Source organism: Xenopus laevis, chromosome 1S (genome assembly GCF_017654675.1).
Source record: "Xenopus laevis strain J_2021 chromosome 1S, Xenopus_laevis_v10.1, whole genome shotgun sequence".
NCBI classification, from domain to species: domain Eukaryota; kingdom Metazoa; phylum Chordata; class Amphibia; order Anura; family Pipidae; genus Xenopus; species Xenopus laevis.
Window position 1 is genome coordinate 9,058,120 of NC_054372.1, and position 18,949 is coordinate 9,077,068.

The following is an 18,949-nucleotide window of genomic DNA, read 5'->3' on the forward strand; positions in this document are numbered from 1 at the left end:
CGGCTGCCATATTGTTTCAGGCATATTGCTCAGGCTTGCGATTACAACAGCAAACTGGAAAATTAGGTTCGATGTTGATAAATGCAGGTTATGCACTTTGGCAAAAATAATATAAATGCAAGTTATACACTAAATGGCAGTGTGTTGGGAGTTTCCTTAAATGAGAAGGATCTTGGGGTCTTTGTAGATAACACGTTGTCTAATTCTGGGCAGTGTCATTCTGTGGCTACTAAAGCAAATAAAGTTCTGTCTTGTATAAAAAAGGTCATTAACTCAAGGGATGAAACATAATTGTGTCTCTTTATAGGTCCCTGGTGAGGCCTCATCTGGAGTATGGGGGCAGTTTTGGACTCCAGTCCTTAAGAGGGATATAAATGAGCTGGAGAGAGTGCAGAGACTAAGTGCAACTAAACTGGTTAGAGGGAGGGAAGAGTTAAATTATAAGGGGAGACTGTCAAGGTTGGGGTTTATTTTCCACAGCTATTCCTTTTTGAACTTCAGTAGAGCACTTACAGACAATTAACACGAGCGTTCCTGGTTTATCAACTCCCGGCCTGGTAAAATGTTTAGTTTGCAGCAAACTCCACTGCTTGTAATATAAGGGAGGGAATGAATAATTGGGAGTGTAGAGCCGTTCATCTTTACAGAACCCATAAGAAAACATACACGGATGTGATGAAGACCCCCGGGGACACAGACAGTGTCCAGAGACATAAAACACCGGAGTCCCAAACCGCTTCTCTACAGTTAATACTGCTTGGGAACAGTGATCAATCTGTTCTGCTAGAATTTATCTTTCTTCCCTTCTCTGGTGGAGCTTGTATGGAATAAGAAAATATATCTGGCCATTATGTATGTTTCAAGCTCTTGGCATGGCAAACAGTACACACTGTATAATAAATACTGCACTCCCTAAATGAAAGCAATTGCTCTTGTTTATCCCCCTTTGTGCAGGAAAATAAAAAAAATGGGAGAAGAAATGATGGTTTCAGCAAGGACACAATATCTTCTCATAAAACCTACTTTTTTTGATGAAAAACCTGGGTGCATTAAGAAACAGTCTCAGGAGGCCATAAATACAGCCCGGGTCTTTCCTCGGCAAAGTGTATTTCATTCCGATGGGAAAGTTATTTTTCTGCTATGCGGGAAGTTATAATGTACCGTATAAGCAGTGGCAAGCTTGCTTTGGAAAGAGCTCTTAAAGGGGAAGGAAACCTAGTTGGCGCAAAAACCCTCCCCCCCTCCCGTGTGTTGCCCCCCCTCCCTCCTCCCCCCTGGCCTACCCGTTCCACTGGGCAAATGCCCCTAACTTGTTACTTACCCTTCTGCGCAGGTCCAGTCCAGGGAGTTCACAGACGCCATCTTTTTCCACACGATCTTCTTCCTGCTTTGACCGGCGTTTTGGCACATGCGCAGTAGGAGTATTTCGCCGGTACGATCTACTGCGCATGCGCCAAAAGTCACAAAGTGAAATCGGAAAACTTTGTGACTTTTGGCGCATGCGCAGTAGATCCGTACCGGCGAAATGCTCCTACTGCGCATGCGCCAAAACGCCGGAAGAAGATCGCGTGGAAGAAGATGTCGTCTGTGAACTCCCTGGACTGGACCTGCGCAGAAGGGTAAGTAACAAGTTAGGGGCATTTGCCCAGCGGGACGGGTAGGCCAGGGGGGAGGAGGGAGGGTGGGCAACACACGGGAGGGGGGGGTGGGTTTTTGCGCCGACTAGGTTTCCTTCCCCTTTAAATACAGTATTGTGTGCAAACAACCGAATATCAGTCTCTAAAATGTTTATTCTCTTTCCACTTTAAGGGAAGATTTATTAAAGTTTAAATTGGAAATTCAAATAGAAGTGTGAATTTTCGAGTTGGATTTAGTTGGGAATAATCCGAACTCGAATTTGAGATTTATCATACCTGGACCCTGGGAACAATTCGAATTAAGACTATTTGCAACCTAAAACCTTGCGAGTTCATGTAGAAGTCAATGATTGAAGACGTTGATTCGGAGAGAGAAAAAACGCGATTCGAGTTTAGTCAAATTCGATTTGAGTTTTCTGGTCGGTAATATTCGTTTCGAGTTTTAGATATTTAAGTTTTTCTTAAATAAGATGCTGTTCGAATTTCGAGTTCATTCGAATTAAAAAAAAAAACTCTAGGACAGCAATTTATTGCCATCAATAGATCTGTACTTTTCTGTATATTTGTGACCTCTAATGAAGAAAGGGGTGAGCAAAAAACTTTTGCCGTCTATAAGTACACCTTTAGATGCCGCTGTGTAAAGAGGAGCACCACAGCATATTGCACTCCAACAAATGCCCAGTTGTAACAGCAAGTACCGATGTCTGAATATTTTATAGACTATTGCATGTTAAATACATGGGTGGGGTATGTTATTATCAGATAATCTCCGGAATTAGCAGCAGTTTGATATTTCCCATTATAAATATTCACCCGACAGGTGAGAAAGTGTTTTAACAAACAGATGCATTGTTAGATTGTAAACTCTGTTGCTCTTTGGAGTATGCCGTTTGTTTAATGGGGTGTTAAAGCTCAGTAGCAGTGCTGAGCTCTAACACACATCTGAAATGTTAAAGGACAAGGCAACCCCCAGAAACAACAATTCTTACAGCTGTAGACCGCCAACAGTACTTCACAATCACAGGTCCACCCATAAATGTGTAGAAAATGTGTGTAGGCATCCCACATGGCCTTCATTTTTGCTTTGACGATATAACAAAGATGGCTACCAAGATTCATATGTGCAAAATGAATGGCTGTGACACAGTCAGTAAGCAATAGATGGGATCTGTCTGTACTTCTACAAGGTAAGGATCATCGTTGGGGTGCAGCTGTGTCTAAATCTAATTCAGAAACCACAGGCTTCTAGGAATGTGATTTACTTCTTCAGGAATAGCACAAAGTCGGAAGACTTTGGTAAAACTAAGCTTATATTCTGGGGCAATGTTTGTATGGGAGCTGCCCTTTCCTTTAATGACAGATGCGCATTGCAAGAGCAAATTAAAGATTCTGACAATTTCCTTTTTTGGGATGAATTGTTGAAGACTAAATACATTAATTATGTATTAGTATTGCAAATTTGAAAAAAAAAAAAAAAAATTTCTGTGTAATAATAAAACAGTAGCTTGTACTTGATCCAAACTAAGATATAATTAATCCTTATTAGAAGCAAAACCAGGGTGTATTTAATGTTTACATGATTTTCTAGCAGACTTAAGGAATGAAGATCCAAATTACGGAAAGATCTGTTATCCAGAAGACCCCAAGTCCGAGCATTCTGGATAACAGTTCCCATACCTGTATGTATTGTGGTTTGCAATATATTGAATTATATCCAATAGATCAGTTCAACAGACATAGCACCAGTCTATGATTAAGCAGCAATGCAAGTTCTAGTGAGTCTCTGGCATTAATAAATAATACTTACCAATCCTTCCTTTTTTGTGAATATGCCCAGGCATGATTCCAATTTTACATTCGCCAGGCTAAAACAAAGAAAACTCAAATTAAAATCATAAAGCCTCTTTAGGTCTAATTAATGGCCTTTAGGTATAATTAATGGCGTCTGAAACATGCAGGAACAGAAAATTGTCAATTAATACAGCTCTGGACCTTTAAATCCTTTTAAATCAATGGAAAAAAGATACAAAAGTAAAAATAAAGATACAAAAAGCTTTCATTTTCTCTTCTGAAAAAGCTGCTTTTTAAAGTTTCACTATCTTCGAGTGAAGGATTCGAAGTAAAAAAAACGTCTTTTTTTTTGGGCTACTTTGACCTTCGACTACGACTTTGAATCGAAGGATTCGTAGTAAAAATCATTTGACTATTCGACCATTCGATAGTCGAAGTACTGTCTCTTTAAAAAAAAACTTCGACCCCCTAGTTCACCATCTAAAAGCTTCACCATAGGCTTGCCTAACTTTTTTTGATCGAAGGATATTCCTTCGATCGTTGGATTAAAATCGAAGGATTTTATCGTTCGATCGAAGGAATTATCCTTCGATCGTTCGATCGAACTATCTGCGCTAAATCCTTCGACTTCGATATTCGAAGTCGAAGGACTTTAATTCCTAGTCAAATATCGAGGGTTAATTAACCCTCGATATTCGACCCTTAGTGAAGCGGCCCCTCAATCTTTACTATTATGCTAAACTAAACCCTAAAAATGAATATGGGTAAAAATGGCATATTTTATATAGTGAACTTATTGCACGAGGCTAAAGTTTCAGCTTGTCAATAGCAGCAATGATCCAGGACTTCAAACTTGTCACAGGGGGTCACCATCTTGGAAAGTGTCTGTGACACTCACATGCTCAGTGGGCTCTGATTGGCTGTTGAGAAGCTAAGCTTAGGGCTCGTCACTAATTATCCAGCAGAAAATGAGCTTCCCTGGCTGTAATATAAGCTGATGCTACAGGTTTGTTGATTATTAAATTCTGATGCTAATTGCACTGGTTTCTGTGCTGCCATGTAGTTATTATGTGTATTAATTACTAATCAGCCTTATATTGTGACATTTCTATTCTATGTGTACTGTATATTGTGAGTGGGTCCCTAAGCTCAGTAAGTGACAGCAGCACAGAGCATGTGCAGTGAATCAGCAGAAAAGAAGATGGGGAGCTACTGGGGCATCTTTGGAGACACAGATCTTTACTGCTAAAGGGCTTTAACTTTACAATTAGTTTTCAATATTTTTTTTTTTTTTAGTTTTATCGTTATTTGTCTTTTTCTTCAGATTCTTTGCAGCTTTCAAATGGGTGTCGCTGTCCCCTTCTAAATAAAATGCCCTGTAAGGCTACAAATGTATTGTCATTGTTACTTTTTATTACTGATCCTTCTATTCAGGCCTCTCCTATTCACATTCCAGTCTCTTATTCAAATCAATTCATGGTTGCTAGGGTAATTTGGGCCCTAGTTACCAGATTGCTTAAAATTCAAGAGCTGCCGAATTAAAAGCTCAAAACCTTCAATAAAAAAAAATTAAAACAAATTGCAAATTATCTGAGAATATCAATCTCTTTATCATACTAAACGTTATCTCAAAGGTGAACAACCCCTTTAAGGCTCCATAGCCCACTGTTAAAATATAAATTAAGGTGAGATAATCTATAACAACTCACATTAATGACTCCAGGACAGTTGGGACCAATTAACCGTGTTGTAGGCTGACGAAGAAGCCTGTGTTTGACCCGCACCATGTCCTGTTGGGGGATTCCTTCTGTAATACACACTACCAGGGATATTTCTGCTTCTATAGCTTCATGGATTGCAGCAGCAGCAAATGGAGGTGGCACATAAATGACAGAGGCAGTGGCATCAGTGGCTTTCTTGGCCTGAAATGAGATGTATTCGCAAATAGATTTACCAAATATACATATATTAGAGATACAAAGAAGTCCCTTAAAGGAGAAGGAAAGGCTAAAATTAAGTAAGCTTTCTCAGAAAGTTCTATATAAATACACCAGTAAACCCTCAAAGTAATGCTGCTCTGAGTCCTCTGTCAAAAGAAACAGCACATTTCTTTCCTTCTATTGTGTACTCATGGGCTTCTGTATCAGACTTCCTGTTTTCACTTAAACCTCCAGGGCTTGGGCTTGAGCATGCTCAGTTTGTTCTTCTCTCCTCCCCTCCCTGCTGTAATCTGAGTTCAGAACTGTGAGTGAGCCGGGAGAGACTCAGGCAGGAAGTGATGTCCCACCAAGCTAATATGGCAGCTGCTATCCTAAACAAACAGAGAGAGCTTCTAGAGCTGTTTACTCAGGTATGGTAAAGCATTCTACAGAATAAATATAGTGGTACAGCTTGCACTATTGTACCATCTCAAAGCTTTACAGGTTCCCTTTCCCCCCACTTAGCTATTATGTATTAAAGCACCATATGTACTCTGATTGCATAAAAGTGACTTTACATATACACGCACAAAAAAAAACTATGGCACCTCCAAGAAGTACATACTGGTGAAATACTTGAACAATACTGGTTACTATGTATTGTGTATATGTTACAGTGCCCATAAATAATACATTATTACTGACAGCAGTTCTGCAGTGCACATAAACATGTTATTTCACAGTGTGTCACTAATAGAGTAAGAATTACCTCTGCCACAGAGTTGAAGACTGGCAAGCCAAGATGAGTGCTCCCACCTTTTCCAGGTGAGACTCCACCAACTAACTTGGTTCCATATTCCAAAGCTTGCTGGCTGTGAAAGGTACCCTGGAAAAGTAAACCCATAAATAGCGTTTATTTTAGAGGTGCAGCTGATGTAGGATTCTGTTTTGGATTTGGCCAAATGCGAGCACTGTAGAATTTAGCCAAAATAAAATAGATTAAGCACATGTAATTTGAAAACTCCAGTTTATTTTAATAACAGATTATACAAATTATTGTTTTTTTTCAGAACCTTTAAAGGGATCCTGTCATCGGAAAACATGTTTTTTTTCAAAACGCATCAGTTAATAGTGCTGCTCCAGCAGAATTCTGCACTGAAATCCATTTCTCAAAAGAGCAAATCGATTTTTTTTATATTCAATTTTGAAATCTGACATGGGGCTAGACATTTTGTCAATTTCCCAGCTGCCCCAGTCATGTGACTTGTGCCTGCACTTTAGGAGAGAAATGCTTTCTGGCAGGCTGCTGTTTCTCCTACTCAAAGTAACTGAATGTGTCTCAGTGGGACCTGGATTTTTCTATCGAGTGCTGTTTTTAGATCTACCAGGCAGCTGTTATCTTGTGTTAGAGAGCTGCTATCTGGTTACCTTCCCATTGTTCTTTTGTTTGGCTGCTGGGGGGAAAGGGAGGGGGGTGATATCACTCCAACTTGCAGTAAAGAGTGACTGAAGTTTATCAGAGCACAAGTCATATGACTTGGGGCAGCTGGGAGATTGACATGTCAGATTTCAAAATTGAATACAAAACATCTGTTTGCTCTTTTGAGAAATGGATTTCAGTGCAGATTTCTGCTGGAGCAGCACTATTAACTGATTCATTTTGAAAAATGTTTTTTTTCCATGACAGTATCCCTTTAATATGACCTTTAACAGTAGGCTAAGCTTCAAGTATTGCCAGGGATGTAGTTAGGCTTGAAGGCTAATTAGGTTTCACATTTGCGTGGGAAATCGTATTTGCAGTACATTAGACTTGTGGCACCTGTTGATGTTTTTATGTCTGTGTAACCCTTGACCCTGATGTAAGGGTCAAGACTATTGTAGTAAGGAGCACAACCTGACCCTGTGAATTACACTGAAACCTTAATTTTAAATCCCCCTGATTTGAAGAATTCCTAAAATAAATATAATGCAAAATTTCCAATACTTTATACTAGGGATGCACCGAATCCACTATTAAGAATCCCCGCATCCTTAGTGAAAGATTTGGCCGAATACCGAACCAAATCCTAATTTGCATATGCAAATTAAGGACAGGAAAAGGTAAAAGTGGAAAAAATTCTTATTTTGTAACAAAAAGTCACGCAATTTCCCTACCCGCCCCTAATTTACATATGCAAAATAGGATTTGGTTTGGCCAGGCACAGGAATTCGGCGGAATCCGAATCCTGCTGAAAAAGGCAGAATCCTGGCCAAATTCCAAACCAAATCCTGGATTCTGTGCATCCCTACTTTATACAGCACCATTTTTTTCTGGTTCTTCTACTTCTACTGCAAGTGTGTCATCAGCTCCAGCCAATATCGGATCAGCTGGTGCACAGAACACACTGAATTTGGAGAGACCCATAGACGTTTATGGCCCACACTCAGGAAAGAGGACCTCTATGAATTATCAGACATTATTGCTTGTGGGTCCGGTTAGTTTTGCAGGCTAGTAATTGCACAAATGTTTATTATACTTTTTAATCCACTTAAATGTACCTTTGAGAAAGATTTGGCTGAAAACTGAAATTAGGGGTGGGAAGGGGAAAAACTTTTTTTACTTCCTTGTTTTGTGACAAATTCGGATTTGTTTCAGCCGGGCAGAAGGATTCAGCTGAATCCTGATAAAAAGGCAGAATCCTGGCCAAATCCCGTAACGAATCCTGGATTCGGTGCATCCCTATACGATAGGGATGTTTTTAACCCTTTGGATTCAAGGTGACCCAGCACACTTTTTTATATCTATCCCCCATATGTAATATAAGGCACTAAGTTTGCCCAGGAGCATTAACCCATAGCAACCAATAAGATGCTTGCTTTTAAACAGGTGACCAGTAAATGCTACCTGCTGATTGGTTGCTACGGGTTACTGCTCCTGGGCAAACGTGGTACCTTTTATTACATAACCCTCTATATCTTATATTTCTGATTTGTATATTGTGTGTTTATGGCTTGTTTGTGTAGCAGAATAATGCTGTATAACCTTTCCATAATAAAGAAGAGAAAATACATACCTGCTTCCCAGTGAATCCCTGGCAGATAACCCTCGTATCTTTATTTATATACAAGTGCTTCCTGGAAGCTGTGTAGGAGCATTGCCTTACTCCATTCTGCTGTACTGAAAAACAAAGCAAAGAAGATTTTTTATTTCTAGTTATGCAGCCAGACACTAATGCAAGACTATTAACAGACCATACTGGAGGACTAGTAGCTGCCCGTCACTGCATTATATAGTGCAGCTATCACATGCTCGCTCAGATCCCAAATAATAGGTCAGTAAAACTGCTACAACAAAGGCCCTGTGACATGACCAGTAAAATCTCACTCACAAACTCCTCTGGAAGAGGGGCCTTCTGCAGCCAGATTGACTGAATTTCCTGTTAAAGGAACAGTTCAGTATAAAAATAAAAACTGGGTAAATAGATAGGCTGTGCAAAATAAAAAACATTTATCTAATATAGTTAGTTAGGCAAAAATGTAATGTATAAAGGCTGGAGTGACTGGATGTGTAACATAATAGCCAGAACACTACTTCCTGCTTTTCAGCTCTCTAACTCTGAGTTAGTCAGTGACTATAAGGGGGGTCACATGGGACATAACTGTTCAGTGAGTTTGTAATTGATCCTCAGCATTCAGCTCAGATTCAAAAGCAACAGTTATGTCCCATGTGCCCTCCCCTCAAGTCTCTGATTGGTTACTGCCTGGTAACCAATCAGTAGAAACCAAGAGAGCTGAAAAGCAGGAAGTAGAGTTCTGGCTATTACGTTCGACATCCAGTCACTCCAGCCTTTATACATTACATTTTTGGCTAACTAACTATATTAGAAACATTTCTTCTTTTGCACAGACTATCTATTTACCTAGTTTTTATTTTTACACTGAACTGTTCCTTTAGGATAGGACTACATGGACGTTTTCATCGCGATCCCACACGCTGCAACAAAATGCCGGCGTCAAATCGCATGCGACAGAAATAAGGTAAGTAATGGAAATGCTGGATGAAATTGCCATTAGGGGTCAGATCACTTCCAACATTGACAAAGTGGCTAAGGATTACTTTCAGGTGAAAAGGCGGGGAGGGAATGTTTTATCGAAGGTCACCTTAAAGGGGAACTATCACGAAAATGAAAATTTAATATAAGCTTCAGCATACTGAAATAAGAAACTTTGTAACTACAATCAATTAAATATTCTGTACTGTTTCTGAAATAATCAAGTTTATGTTCACTATTCCTCTCTCAGTATCTGTTTCTCTTCATTCTGTCTTCATGCAGCAGTTGGGTGTCAGATATTCATTGACAGTTAGATCCAATATATCTTATAGGGGGGCTCCTTTTGCCTAGAAGATGTATTAGAGCTCACTCTATTAAAATCACCCGACATCATGTCTCTCTACATGCAGGATTTGTGCAAAAGGCAGTTATTTTGTTAGATTGTGTTTGTACTGGAATCAGTTATTTGAGTGAGCTCTGCTCTGCTAGGAAAGGAGCCCCCCTATAAGATATATTGGATCTAACTGTCAATGAATATCTGACACCCAACTGCTGCATGAAGACAGAATGAAGAGAAACAATAGTGAAGATAAACTTGATTATTTCAGAAACAATGCAGAATATTTAATGGATTATATTATATTTAATTATTCATATAATATTTAATTGATTATATGTTCATCTTTGCAATAGTTCCCCTTTAAGCTGAAAACTAAGCAAAATCAAAACTTAGATGGCCCTGAAAGGTCAGTTAACTGACACTCAGCAAAGGTTCACAGCATAATTACATAGGTATGGCCAAACAAGAAAAGTCAGCTCTAGGCGCTGAAAGAAATGAGAGCAGAGGGCAGAGAGTGTTCCTGTAAACAGGTCTGTGTATAAAGATGATATAGCTACTAGCACAAAGGTCTAACAGGGGTCCATATGTGTAACTGCCTGAGGCTGCAACTTTTACTAGTCCAGCATTCACTGTTGCACTTTGTATGTCACTGGAGTTAGAGAAGCAGCTCAGAGAAGTAAAAGGTAACCATTAACCCATTAATCTGGAAAGGGCACTCAATTTAATGCCAACCCAAGGCAAAAGAAAATCCAGACCTCAACATACAGTTGCTTCAAAATCTTGCAACATTGCCTGAATTTGGTGCTACAGCAGTTGGATTTGATTACACCATACCTAACCAAAGATAAACTTCCCTTTTAAATGTTATGCAGCTTTAGACTTCGCTCTATATCGCATAGACTGGCACCTTTGGAACCTTAAAGGAACAGTAACATTAAATTGAGGTGCTTTAAAATAATACATATTTATAATGCAGTGTTGTCCTGCATTGGTAAAACTGCTGTGTTTGCTTCGGAAACACTACTATAGTTTATATAAACAAGCTGCTGTGTAGCCATGGGGGCAGCCATTCAAGCACAGGATACACAGTAGATAACAGATAAGTTCTACTATAGTTTATATAAACAAGCTGCTGTGTAACCATGGGGGCAGCCATTCAAGCAGAGGATACACAGTAGATAACAGATAAGTACTACTATAGTTTATATAGATAAGATGCTGTGTAGCCATGGGGGCAGCCATTCAAGCACAGGATACACAGTAGATAACAGATAAGTACTACTATAGTTTATATAAATAAGATGCTGTGTAGCCATGGGGGCAGCCATTCAAGCACAGGATACACAGTAGATAACAGATAAGTACTACTATAGTTTATATAAACAAGCTGCTGTGTAGCCATGGGGGCAGCCATTCAAGCACAGGATACACAGTAGATAACAGTTAAGTACTACTATAGTTTATATAAACAAGCTGCTGTGTAGCCATGGGGGCAGCCATTCAAGCACAGGATACACAGTAGATAACAGATAAGTACTACTATAGTTTATATAAACAAGCTGCTGTGTAGCCATGGGGGCAGCCATTCAAGCACAGGATACACAGTAGATAACAGATAAGTACTACTATAGTTATATAAACAAGCTGCTGTGTAGCCATGGGGGCAGCCATTCAAGCACAGGATACACAGTAGATAACAGATAAGTACTACTATAGTTTATATAAACAAGCTGCTGTGTAGCAATGGGGGCAGCAATTCAAAGGAGAAAAGGCTCAGGTTACACAGCAGATAAGCTCTGAAGAACATAATGTTATCTGTTACCCACTATTTATCCTGTGCCATATAGTCTTTTTTCAATTTCTGCCATGGCTACACAGCAGTTTGTTTATATAAACAATAGTGGTGTTTCTGAAGCAAACACGCCAGTTATACCAGTGCAGGGCAAGAGTACATATTTGCATTACTATAAAACAAAAATGTTTTGGTGTTACTGTTCCTTTAAGAAGCAAACTGAATGACAGGCACACCTGCTGCTAGCTGGAGACCTCTGCTTATCCTGGGAAATAGTTCTTCATGTGCACTTTATCACTGGAACCTTTACCCTGCCCCTCACATAAGATGACTAGAGCAAATCCCACTTAGCCGGTGCAAGAGCCCCTAGCAACAGCAGCGCCCACTAGCCCTAATGCAAGTAAATATTTAACCCACGATAAGCTGTGTAACTCGTGCAGCCACTTGCCTGCCCAATATCCTCTCTCTTCTAGGAGTGCTTCACCTTTAAGTTAACTTATAGTATGTTATAGAATGGCTAATTCTAAGCAACTTTTCAATTGGTCTTTATTATTTATTCTTTACAGTTGGTGAATTTTTCTTTCGACTCTTTCCAGTTTTCAAATGGGGGGGGGTCATTGACCCCATCTAAAAAAAACAAATGCTCTGTAAGGCTACACATGGATTGTTATTGTTACTTTTTTTTTTTTTATTCATCTTTCTATTTAGTCCCTCGTCTGTTCTAATTTGTTTCTTTAATTCTAATCAATGCCTGGTTGCTAGGGTAATTTGGACCTTAGCAACCAGACGGCTGAAACTGCAAACCGGAGAGCTGCTGAATAAAAAGCTAAATAAGTCAAAAACCACAAATAATAAAAAGTGAAAGCCAATTGCAATTAGTGTCAGAATATCCCTCTCTACATCTTACTAACAGATCATTAGAAGGAGCACAACCCCTTTAAGCAACAGTCCCTATTAGTCCCCCACATGCTGTACAAGGCCACTCAGTCTCAGCACAAATCCACACACACAGGGATGAGCCCACCAGGCTGTTGCTTAGTGACAACCCACTATCCCCTGTCAGGTGTGTGAGTTATAATTGCACAACTGAATATTTGTCACAACCTGGACTTCCCTCTGCAGCTCCCTCTCCCCTCTGCCATTATGTCCTCTAACCCGGCAGCAGCCCCTATTATGTTTATCAGGGAGAAGCTTCACACAAACCCAATCCCCCGGGGGAAGAATAAGTTATTGCCCCAGTCCCAGAGCAGTTACATACGGAGGAAGCGGGCGAACAGCCTTCCCTGCAGCATGGTGTGGCTCCTTCACCAATGACAGCCCCGGGCCCAGGCTGGAAGGTTGGAGAGGTGGAAGGGTCCTATGAGATGAGGACCTGAGGGCTGCCCTCTTCTTTGCCTGACTAGAAACATACGTTACTCCAGCAGAAGCAGTTGAAGACCAATGGCCGGGACATTCGGTGCTGTTAGACGGCCTACTGGGCACAGAATTCATGAAAAGTCCAATCGACAACGCGAAAGCAATAGAGCAGGCATATACTCGGCAGCCGCGAAAACGTCACCGCAGGTGACTGGCAAATCATAGATAAAAGGAGGGCTGGGAGAGAGCGGCCGGCCGCGCGGTGCCCTCTGGGAAATGTAGTTTTTGTTGCCGCAATGAGGCAATTGCATGGGAAGTTATGGTGGTTCGGCTTCTCATATGTTTAAAACCCGAGAGAACGCTCAAAGGGTTGAAGTGTGATTAATACAGAACAATTATGTGCACGAATACGAATAATATAATAGTTGTGTTGCAAAATTAGAAGGCGTGAAAGTAAATGGACATTGACAGCAGGGCCTTTGTTTAAGTACCAGTATGTGTGTATATATATCTATGTCTGTATGTGTGTGTGTATACAGGCCCGGATTTGCGGCAAGGCCGCATAGGCCCGGGCCTAGGGCGGCAAAAAAATAGGGGCGGCATGCCGCCCAGCCGCACTATGGGGACGCGTGCGTCCCCATTCAATTACAGCAGCTGCGCCGGCGAAAAAACGCCGGCGCGCTGGGAAGGGGAGGTGAGGTGGGTGCTAGGACCGCGCGGCCGCCTGGTCGGACCGCGCGGCCTAGGGGCGCCGAACATTGAAATCCGGCGCTGTGTGTATATATCTATCTATTATATCTATCTATCTGTTATCTATCTATCTATCTCTCTCTATGTATGTATATTTATATTTGTATCTGTATAGCGCTCCTTGAGGACAAACCACTGTACAACAAAACAATAAATTAGAATTAACAAACAAGGGGTCATTGAAATAATACGTAACAATAAGTGCATTATTAGAAATACAATTCACATAAATATAAAATATAATTACAATACAGATCAAGTGTTCAGTGTCAAGGAAACAAAAGGCTAGAGGACCCTACCCCGTAGGGCTTACAGTCTAAATGGGAAGGTAACATACAGACACAATTCAGAGGGGTATTAAGGTGCTGTGAGTTACAGTTTGTTACACTGTTATACAAGTGCCAGTTCAGCTGTTATCCAGGTGCTCCCAGAGGGAGTCTTTGAGTTTCGTTTTAAAAGCACTGAAGGAGGATTCTGTTAGATCATTGAAAAATGGTCTATGGGAAATAAATTAGAAAGTTAGATAGACAGAGATAACTTGTAGAGATAATAAAAAGAATCAGGGTGGGTTGTAAATAGTCCAGGGGTCTGGATTTAGGCAGGTCACATCGTTTGAACTAGACCCAGACAGAATGGGGTAAGGTTAAAGGGATCCTGTCATCAGAAAACATGTTTTTTTTCAAAACACATCAGTTAATAGTGCTACTCCAGCACAATTCAGCACTGAATCCATTTGTCAATAGAGCAAACAGATTTTTTTTATATTCAATTTTGAAATCTGACATGGGGCTAGACATTTTGTTAATTTCCCAGCTGCCCCTGGTCATGTGACTTGTGCCTGCACTTTAGGAGAGAAATGCTTTCTGGCAGGCTGCTGTTTTTCCTTCTCAATGTAACTGAATTTTTCTCAGTGGGACATGGGTTTTTACTATTGAGTGTTGTTCTTAGATCTACCAGGCAGCTGTTATCTTGTGTTAGGGAGCTGTTATCTGGTTACCTTCCCATTGTTCTTTTGTTTGGCTGCTGGGGGGGTAAAGGGAGGGGATGATATCACTGCAACTTACAGTACAGCAGTAAAGAGTGATTGAAGTTTATCAGAGCACAAGTCACATGACTGGGGGCAGCTGGGAAATTGACAATATGTCTAGCCCCATGTCGGATTTCAAAATTGAATATAAAAAATATCTGTTTGCTCTTTTGAGAAATGGATTTCAGTGCAGAATTCTGCTGGAGCAGCACTATTAACTGATTCATTTTGAAAAAAATTTTTTTTCCCATGACAGTATCCCTTTAACGAGACAGTGGACAATTAGGAATTGGACAAGAAAAAAGTGAAGATACAGGTAAAGGTCCATTGGGTGGGATAACATATGGATCCAGAACTTATCCACTTCACAAGTCCATACCAGACTGTAACAAATAAACTACAACTAGGAACTGTGACCTGTAAAGATAAGACAAAATTAAAGCCTCAATATTGATAAGCCCCCAAGGTGAGCACTTTAGCCAAGGAATCAAACACTAGTACAGTCAGCACCTTGTTGTGAGGACAACCTAAGGAAAGTGTCTTTTGAGATGTAAATTGTCCTTAGCTGTGTTTTTTTTCTAGGTGTCATTTCCCTTATAAATCACACGCTATTTTTATAGTAGTCAGTACAAACGTAGTACAAATCTTAGGTGCTTGTAGAACTCACCGGTTGTGAATGGAGGTCCAGGTTCACCACCCTGAACCCTCAGCTTAGGGAGTGCACCACCATATAAAGAAAAAGGGCAGGCACTAGCAAAGACCAGTCTTCCAGGCAGGCTTGCCAAAACATAAAGTAGTTTATTGTAGAACGTAAGGATACAACCTCACCGTCTTACGAATTTCATATCTCTCAGATACTTAATCATTTCCATTAGTTAAAGTCGTATCTGGACATAAAACTCCTGTCTCTGTTTCATTCCATTGTAGGGTGTCTACGTCATCATAAGCCTCATCATAAACGTCATCGTTAATCATCATCATCATTCCCTCTCCTTCCACTCCTGTTGTGTCTTGAAGTTATCTTGTGTCTTGTGGTTTTATCGCACACGCTTAAAACATGCATGCATTAAATCTGTGTGACCCAGAAAGTCAAAACTTGTCAAGTCAATAGTCGGGCATATCATGCAGCTTTGTGCTGAATTTCAGGTCCATAACATGTACCATTTTAAAGACTCACTAAAAAACGTGGATTCAGACATAGCAATAACATAAAATGGCAGTTTGAAAAAAAAATCCTGTGAAGGTCCCTTTCTACCTATAAGGCTGAAATTTGTTGTCTAGGGAAGATTCCTGAACAACTGTGGTAAATTTGGAGTGTGGGTGCAAAGTTGTTGTTGAAGAATCCACTGGCATGTGTCATGAGTTGACAAAAAATACGTTTTTGCATCCTATCATGGCCTATAGCTAAAGCACCGTGCGCGACAATAGTGTGAGTCAAGCGTCCAATCGATCCACTAGGTGAGACCTTCAAATACCAACCTTTGGAATTGTGAAAAAAAAGTTTCTTTGAGATTTTGGTAGCGTCTTGCACGGTTTTGATTTTCGAAGTTGCACCGCCTTCGATTGTTGAATTTTACTTTGTTGGCTCTCCATGAGATGGGTAACCAGAAAGCATTGTGACTCACTTTTTTCAGAATGACGGTTAAAAAGTTCAGTTTGCCAGGCATACCTCCAGTGGTAACTGGGCATGAGGTCCTAGAGTGGGAAACATTGTTTTAACCAGAATGCATCTGGGGACCACAAAAAAACCCGAGCAAAAAAAAAATCTATTTTTTTTTTAAATGTTGCCACCCCAAGGTTGAGCCAATGGATTTTGTGCAGAAGGTAAAAAAATAGGCAACCTAGTATGTGGTACCATTAATGCTTTTTTCAATTTAGAGGTGATACCATTTAATTCTGCATCATTAAAGGAGAAGGAAAGGTTAAAACTAAGTAAGCCTTATCAGAAAGGTCCATCTAAATATACCAGTAAACCCCCAAAGTAATGTTGCTCTGAGTCCCCTGTCAAAATAAACACTGCATTTCTTTCCTTCTATTGTGTACACATGGGCTTCTGTATCAGACTTCCTGCCTTCAGCTTAAACCTCATTGCCCTGGGCAAGAGCATGCTCAGTTTACTCCTCTTCCCCACCCCCCTCCCTTCTCTACTGTAATCTGAGCCCAGAGCAGGGAGAGACTCAGGCAGGAAGTGATGTCACACCACATTAATACTGCAGCTCCTATTCTAAACAAACAGAGAGTTTCTAGAGCTTTTTACTCAGGAATGGTAAAACATTCTACAGAATAAATATAGCATTCTAGCTTGCACTATTGCAGCTAATCTATTGGCAATAAAATGCCTCCGTAGCTTTCCTTCTCCTTTAAGTACACAGTCAATTTCATTCTTGTACATAATAGTAGGATCATGAGCAATTCATAATGTTCTTTGTTACGTTAAGGAAAGCTATACCCCCCACCAAACAATGTAGGTCTCTATAAGAAGATATTGCATAAAACAGCTCATATGTAAAATCCTGCTTCATGTAAATAAGCCATTTTCATAATAATATATTTTCTAGTAGTATGTGCCATTGGGTAATCATAAATAGAAAATTGCCATTTTAAAAAATAAGGGCCACCTCCTGGGATCGTACGATTCACTGTATGCACAAACAAACCATACATGTTAGGTCACATGAGCCAATTAACAGACAGAATTGTGTCTTTTGCTTCAACACTTCTTCCTGTTACAGTTAGAGCTGCAGTATTTCTGGTCAGGTGATCTCTTCCTGTTACAGTAAGAGCTGCAGTATTTCTGGTCAGGTGATCTCTTCCTGTTACAGTTAGAGCTGCAGTATTTCTGGTCAGGTGATCTCTTCCTGTTACAGATAGAGCTGCAGTATTTCTGGTCAGGTGATCTCTTCCTGTTACAGTTAGAGCTGCAGTATTTCTGGTCAGGTGATCTCTTCTTGTTACAGTTAGAGCTGCAGTGTTTCTGGCCAGGTGATCTCTTCCTGTTACAGTTAGAGCTGCAGTATTTCTGGTCAGGTGATCTCTTCTTGTTACAGTTAGAGCTGCAGTGTTTCTGGCCAGGTGATCTCTTCCTGTTACAGTTAGAGCTGCAGTGTTTCTGGCCAGGTGATCTGTTCCTGTTAAAGTTAGAGCTGCAGTATTTCTGGTCATCTCTGAGGCAGCACACAGACCATCACAAAATGGTGGCTCAAGGCAAGAGATGTAAAAGGGCAATTTACTTAAATATATAGACCAGTTTGGTAAGATTCTTTAATATGCCACTTAATATGATGTAAACTGTTACATAAGTGTTAATTTTGGGGTATAGTTTTCCTTTAATTGCTTTTCAGCCTCCTGTATATACATGACCCTATTCCTTACCACTTTGCCCCTCCATATTCAGCTTTCTTAATTATAATGCTTTGATCTTTATTAAAAGAACTTAGAGCCTTATGTTCTAATTTGGAGAGGTTGTGGTGTTGATTGGATAAGTCTGTCACCCCATAATTTCGTTACCTTCTGTCCAAAATCGACAAACATCCACCAAGTAGGCCTATAGTATCTGGTAATGACTCCCTTCTACAACCCTTGGCCATATTCACTGACACCTATTTAAATCTGAAAAAAAAACCTTCCCACATGTCTTCGGGACATAACCGATCGGCCCATATAACTATACCTGTTGACGAGGAAATATTTTTGTGCACTATGGTTGTGTCTAGCCTCTATACATGTATTCCAAATGATGAACAAGTGGAGGCTATAAGCCAACATCTGTTCAGAACACATCCACATGGTTCACGTTTGCGCATATTCCTCTGTACCCTCTTACAAATCGTTTTGACCAAATTCAAACCAAATATTAGAAGCATTTATATCACATTCAGGATTACACCCTCTATTGTATTCATGAGTTGACTCGACCAGCTCAAAACTTGGCTCTGCCATCCATGTAGTAAGCCAGATCTGGATTATTTAAAAACATAGCATAGTAACATAGTAAGTTAGGTTGAAAAAAAAAATACATGTCCATCAAGTTCAACCTTTTTACTTTTTTAACCTGCCAGTTTAGTAAAGTGGACCCTGACATATTCAGGCCTTGGCTGATGGATGCCCCAGCCATCCCTATGGATATATGAAGGAGGCTTGATCAGATATTGATAGAGGAGGACAGTTTCATGCATTGGCTAATAGGCTTCTGTTTGAGCAGCAAAAACTGCCTAGAGTGTGGCTAGATTTATGAAGACTGGATTTTGTGAGAGGGTTACCAGGCAAAACAAAGGATCATCCATGTGAGGATCGTAACCGTGAATCT

General features: G+C 40.2%; 1 protein-coding gene across 1 annotated transcript in view; it reads right to left on the reverse strand.

The window, feature by feature from the left end:
- Positions 1–13,021, reverse strand: part of suclg1.S (succinate-CoA ligase, alpha subunit S homeolog) — a 28,296-nt gene extending 15,275 nt beyond the window's left edge. Inside the window, exons 1-5 of the mRNA XM_018242987.2 lie at positions 12,769–13,021; positions 8,401–8,504; positions 6,117–6,233; positions 5,138–5,350; positions 3,445–3,502 (exon numbers count right to left, since the gene is read on the reverse strand). Of these exons, the coding sequence (XP_018098476.1) occupies positions 3,445–3,502; positions 5,138–5,350; positions 6,117–6,233; positions 8,401–8,504; positions 12,769–12,802 (526 nt within the window). The 5' untranslated portion in view covers positions 12,803–13,021. The remainder of the gene's footprint in view (positions 1–3,444; positions 3,503–5,137; positions 5,351–6,116; positions 6,234–8,400; positions 8,505–12,768) is intronic.
- Positions 13,022–18,949: the final 5,928 nt, after the last annotated feature.